Source organism: Plectropomus leopardus, chromosome 10, assembly GCF_008729295.1.
Source record: "Plectropomus leopardus isolate mb chromosome 10, YSFRI_Pleo_2.0, whole genome shotgun sequence".
NCBI classification, from domain to species: domain Eukaryota; kingdom Metazoa; phylum Chordata; class Actinopteri; order Perciformes; family Serranidae; genus Plectropomus; species Plectropomus leopardus.
In genome coordinates, this window is record NC_056472.1 from 18107649 (window position 1) to 18113936 (window position 6288).

The 6288-nt window shown below is 39.7% G+C and overlaps 1 protein-coding gene across 2 annotated transcripts; it reads left to right on the forward strand.

The window, feature by feature from the left end:
• Positions 1 to 2239: 2239 nt before the first annotated feature.
• On the forward strand, positions 2240 to 5823 carry dlx1a (distal-less homeobox 1a). Of its 2 annotated transcripts, none has more exons than XM_042495163.1 (4): positions 2240 to 2413; positions 3553 to 4145; positions 4435 to 4634; positions 5030 to 5823. In XM_042495163.1, exons 2-4 carry the CDS (start codon positions 3836 to 3838, stop codon positions 5279 to 5281), a joined length of 762 nt encoding a protein of 253 aa, XP_042351097.1. In that variant the 5' UTR covers positions 2240 to 2413; positions 3553 to 3835; the 3' UTR covers positions 5282 to 5823. The 2 variants fall into 2 exon arrangements, with proteins under 2 accessions (XP_042351097.1, XP_042351098.1); XM_042495164.1 differs by lacking the exon at positions 2240 to 2413 and adding an exon at positions 2998 to 3070.
• The last annotated feature ends 465 nt before the right edge of the window (positions 5824 to 6288 follow it).

Here is a 6288-nt window from a genome sequence, read left to right on the forward strand (position 1 = left end):
TTATTTTCCCCGTGTCCCTCTTGACCTCTGTGATAATGCAATCAATTAACCAATACGACAATCTTGTTTCTCAGATATTGTGATTCATTTTTTGTTTACATTTAAGTTGGTAAACAAATTCAATCAATTCACATTTTGATGCCACATTGAACATGAAAATAGACGCTGAATCGAGTTAATTGTAGTGCATCTAGTTTGCGTTCATTGACGCTGCTGCAAATTACAGGATGGCAGCAAGCAGCCAAGCCAGAGAGGAAGCAGAACAAAAGGCAATTTCACTTGTTTGATCCACTGCCTTTAAAACGTGAAATAAACCTGCATATAGTGTGACATTTCTGCTGGAAGTCACTCAACGAATTACATTTGCATTTGTAGCTCAGGTCATGTGGTAATAATGTCCATGATGGGCAGTTTCAGACATGATGAGCTGGTGTATTAATGTAAAAAAAAAAAAAAAGACGAAGCATTATAGACCGAGGGAACCATTTATCTTTTGTTATGAATTTATGTATTTGAGATGGATATTTATGCATCATGATGTTGAATCTATGCATCTAACAGATGAGGGGAAAAGGTTGAATTTTTAATTCTATAGAGGCTTTTCTTCCCTTCATTTGCAAACACAAAAGCCAGAAATGATCAAATGTCTCCAGAAATTATTAAACCATGTATTTATTTATTATTACTTTTTTTTTTTATTATTATTATTCTTTAAACTTGTAATCCTGGGTGGGTGGGCAGGATGGCAGGGAGGGAATAGCTGGGGGGTGAATGGTTGAAATGAAGACACATACATGTTTTTGTACCCTTTTTGTGTGATAAGGACTCTGAAAATCAATAAAATATATTTACCAAAAAAAAATTATTTTATTTTTTAAATAAATTATTAAACCTAAAGCTGAAAAATAAACATCAAAAACAGAAACATATACACCTGCATTTTTTTCTCTATCAGGAAGGGGAATAAAAAAAAAAAAACCCTCCCTGCACCTCCAATGACAATAATTAATCAGTGCTCACATGCAGAGTCTGCAGGGTGCACATGGAGCTGTGCCTTCACGCAGCATGGATACACAGTTTACCAACGCACCGCGGTCGGGATAATATTTGGTGGCTGTGAAAATGTGGGTTGGCATGGCAGTTGAGGAGGGCTTTCTATCACCGGCCTGAAATGAAGTCTGTGACATCTTGGCCCGTTTACCCCTCCAACAATCCCCCCCTCCTCTTTCTGTCTCTCCACCTCTGCACTAACCCTCAGGTGAAGAGCAGCAGGTGTTAAAACACCCTCAGCCACAGAGCTACTCACTCCTAATGAGTCCTGCCTCCGCGCTCCATCCATGCATGGAGGACTTTATTTTTAGTGTGGCTAGTTAGAGCCCTGCTGCCATGCTGCAGGACGGACGGACCGCTGTGGTGGCCTGCGCTGCCCTCCTGCCAGCCAGCGCAGGAGTCAAATTATAAATTAAAGTGGTAATATTATCACGCGCCTGCTCGTCCCTAATGACACTGAGGATGGCTTGAGAAAACCACTCAAATAAATAGTTAATCCTTTAGTTTGCAAGCGAATAAACACTTTGTAAATGATTGATTTTGCAATAAAATGAATGATTTATGCTGCATATCTGCTCAGCACCTAAATTACATTTACTTCCAACAAAAAGCCCGTAATTATTAATGCTATTATTAGTAGTATACTCGCGGTGTTATTTTACATTTTTCTGCAAATTCTGCCTCTATTCTGTTAATGGTTTTGCTCACAGCCGCGTGTCAATTTGCAGATACTATAATCGTGGGAAAATAATGACAGTTATCAGTCGCACCCACCAAGTACCCATAAAAATCTGTCCTCTGTTCTGGAAGATGATAATTATTGGTTGTACTGCCATTATCATTGTCGTTGTTGATAGAGGAAATCTTGAAGCATTTTTCGAAAGTAATTCCAGAGAAATCACTTCAAATTGGCCTATTTTAGGGGGACAAGGGACCAGCTTTCGTTATAGCCTTAATATTGCACAGAAATCTTTAAATTCAGGCATCCGCAGCCGCCTGGCACACTGTGGCACATGTGCCGTGATGTCAGCGTCTGCATTTTGATAACACATTTTGCAACTTGCTAGTTCTGTTTTGAGTTCAATTATGCAATTACACTGATAATCGCAGTGACGGAATTTAACTGCCTTTAATTTGTTATTCAGGTGGAGATGGAGGGACTGCGGATGGAGCAGCCAGCCTGTGTTTCTGCTCCGTACAGACACCAGAACAAGAGCTGCAGCCTGCAAATGAATCCTAATAAAATGAAGACCTGCTGGATACTTTGTTCTTCTTCTGTTTTCACCAAGTGCGTCCTATGGAGGCTCTCTGACCCCGGATGGCGCGGATTTATCTGCTCCTTTTCCATCACATGATTTTTAAAGTAAGTTGCTCTTAGCAAAGTTTTTTTTTTTTTTAATATATTGCTTGGTTAAATTCTACCTGCAGGTGCAATCCGTTTGGGCTTTTGGAGGTCTAAACCTGCAGCTCAAGAAAAAAAAAGTCTCCAATGTTAAGTCAGTCGTCAGTTCAATTAAATCAAATGTCCGTGGATAATTATTCTTGTTATAGGCGGTGGGAGGCTGGCCGCACCCCCATCCTCACTTAGATTCATGCTAATCAAAGGTGCCAGTGTTTAACAAAACTCTGACCATTAATTGATTGCGATAGAAGGTGCGTAAAGTCGTTTGAAAAGCATTTAAATGTAATAAGGAAATAGCTTGCATTCATGGCTGTGTTGTAAAATAGTGAATATCTAGGTGGAAATATAATCAGTAATTTCTTACAATTCTATAAAATAATTCATAATTAATGCGATTTTTAGGTTGTTAAAAAAATAGACTATAATTACACATTGTTCTGTCAATTTTAAAATACTGTTTTATTAGATTTGCCATTTGTGATGTCCTTACATTTTTTTCTGGTGTTTTAAAACATCACCAGGCCTATATACATGACACAACTAACCTCATTTGGCATCAGAGCACAACTGTTTTACCATCCCACGTGCTGCCAGGTGTAACTGAGACCTCAAGCCACTGTAAGTGTTAAATACATGACTAATTACAGACCTACTTATGAAAATTGAACGGTAGTGTTATGCTAATACACCTTCATCCGGATAGAGCTTTTAAAAAAAGCTTTAATCAAACTGGCCGGTGGAAAGAGCAGCTTTAACGAGGCTGGAATATTATTTAACATTAATGACGCTTTATGTGACATCCGGCACTTTCAATACAATGTGACAAACCTGACTGTACCGTATTATAGAACGCAGTAGCGATATAGAGGACAATGTTTTTTATTTTATTTTTATTGTTTTAATGGATAGTGCTGAGGCAAATGTGGTCAGGTGTTATCACCTTTTACATTATAATTCAATTTTGGTGCTTTAAATTGATGCTATTTGACGAATTTTAAATAATAATAATAATAATAATGGTAGCATAATAATAATAATAGTGAATCTTGACATGTCAAGAGGATATCTTAGGTTTTTGTGGTTTTCCTTGACTTTATCAGATTCTTCGGACCCAGCCCCAGCGTCGCCAATCGGCTTCCCTCTTGGAGAGAGTGGACCAATCAGCGACAGTCTTTGATGAATATTCATGAGTCCGAGATTCAAACCTTTGAGCGAGTTTGTCTTGGTCCACAGCATCATACCTAGGACTTTTCACAGGCACAAACTACATTTTCTTATGAATGGAAAGAGAAAAAATCAGTTCGGCTTAAATTGGGACCCATCCTTCACTGAGATCATAGAAGGAAAACAACAAAAGCAAGACAAGGGGAACCGCCAGAAGAGATGACAATGACTACAATCCCAGAAAGTCTTAATAGCCCTGCCTCAGGAAAAACCGTTTTCATGGAGTTTGGACCCCCGAGTCAACAAATGTCGCCTTCCTCCATGTCTCACGGACACTATCCAATGCACTGTTTACATTCTGCAGGTCATACCCAGCACGACAGCTACAGTCCAGCTTCGTCGTTCCCCAGATCTTTGGGTTATCCATACGTAAACTCCGTCGGCAGCCATTCCACCAGTCCATATCTCAGCACAGTACAGACCTACCAAAACAGCTCGGCACTCACACAGACACGGTTAGAGGAGACAGGTAAGTGTGCAACAGCATCTTTGGATCTTGAAAAATGAACTTTCTGTGCTGGCACGGCTTTCATCTGTATACAGTCGTCGCTGCAGCGCAAAGACGACCCAGATGTTGGAATTAGGCTTGGTAATTATTTATTGCGTAACGCTATAAACAATGTATGCAATTAAGGGTAATTATACCTAAAGTACAGCCTGTAAAACTTGCGCTGGAGTATTCATAGCTGCGCAGCACCGTTGGCTTCAATTGCCTGCTCATTTTTTTCCTTCTCTTTGCTCTTTTCTGTTTCTCTCAGCGCCAGAAGCAGAGAAAAACACAGTGGTCGAAGGTGGAGAGGTTCGATTCAACGGCAAAGGAAAAAAGATTAGAAAACCAAGGACTATCTATTCCAGTTTACAACTTCAAGCTCTGAACAGGAGATTTCAACAAACTCAATATTTGGCGTTACCGGAGAGGGCTGAGCTCGCAGCATCGCTGGGTCTCACTCAGACACAGGCAAGTCCACGAGACACACGCACAAATAGCTTCACTCTGCAGCAGCACCGTTACATTTGTTTACACCTTTTTAATCTCATTTCTGTTTTTTCACAAAATGCATTATTTATATAATTGTCCTATTGCTACAATTATATGGAACATCAAACAATAATAATATGTTAAGCGTTTGACACCAAATCCAGGATTTGATTTTTTTTTCCCTCTGAATATACCCGGACAATAATGTGTTAATATCAATGACATTATAATATAATATCGTAATCAAGGGCAAGATATTAATATTCCATTTGTTTCTCTTTAATTTGTACAATGAAATCTGCTGCGTGCTTAATTCATTCATAACTCCCATTTAGAGAATTTTATAATCCAAACAATTTCCTTTATCTCTCCAGGTGAAGATTTGGTTTCAAAATAAACGCTCTAAATTCAAGAAACTGATGAAGCAAGGCGGTGGCACGATTGACACCAACGCTTTAGCTACCGGCCGTGGACTGTCGAGCGGCTCTCCCTCGGTGGCACCTGTCTGGAGTTCGCCGACCACCGTGAAGACTTCGGTGGGGACAACCGGATCTTACATTCCCAGCTACACCTCATGGTATCCAACCACACACCAAGAGTCTATGCAACAGTCACAGCTCATGTGAACAGAGACCTCAGCCCTCGACTCTGCCATGGCTCGTGTATCAGGATGGTGAAGGGGCCTCAGCGCGGCCCAGCACTGATAATACACAACAACAACAACAACAACAACAACCCCGGAGTTTGCTGCCGCGTGCCGCCAGCTGCAGTGGCCTCCCCATGACGGCACGCAGCGTGAAAGAAGGAGAAGAAGGAGGGCGCCCAGACTAAAAAGGCACGTAATGCGCCCAAGGGCAAGTCTGTGACAGTCAGCGGAAATCGTAGACAAATGGATCCTTTTTTGGCTGCTGTTTATCACTTTTGTGTCAGTTTCTATTTTTTTTTTTAAATCATATTTGTGTGAGTTATTCTGTTCATGAGAAAACACGTGTTTGTTTACACCAGATGTTAGGCCCAAAGTGACCGGAAATCAATCTGCATTAATTAAGAGTTAAAGGTCTATTAGGCCATAGGGGTGTTTCTTTAACCAAATAATGAGAATTAATAAACCATTATGCTTACAGCACATTCAACCACAGGGCATATTGTGCAAAGCCTCAAAACGCTACTATGTTGTTTATATGTGTTTGTTATTTAAGTTAAATTATTCAGACTATGTTTTCTGTTGAGGTCGGTCTGTGTTCATTTTGTAAGTGTGTTTTGAAATAACAACACTGTGTTGTTAATGCTGCACTAACGCAAGCAAAGCTTTTCTATGCCGTGCCCCGATGTTATGTGAAAAAAAGTAAAAGGCCTGACAATTTGCTGCTTTAGAAAAAAAAAAATCCCGAGGGTGAGCAGCTCATTTGTCACTGTATTTTGTACATAATTTTCAGATTTGTTTTTGTGCTGTACTGGATACGCTGTGAAACAGGGTTTTAGGCTTTCTGTATTCGTCGAGATGTGTTTAGTCAACATAGAAAATATTTAGTTTTGTATTGATCACTTTAATTTATTTATCTGTTTCTGAAGTTTATGTACATAATGTGCAAAGTTTCAAAAGCAGTAAAATAATGATTTAAATTATGTCAAG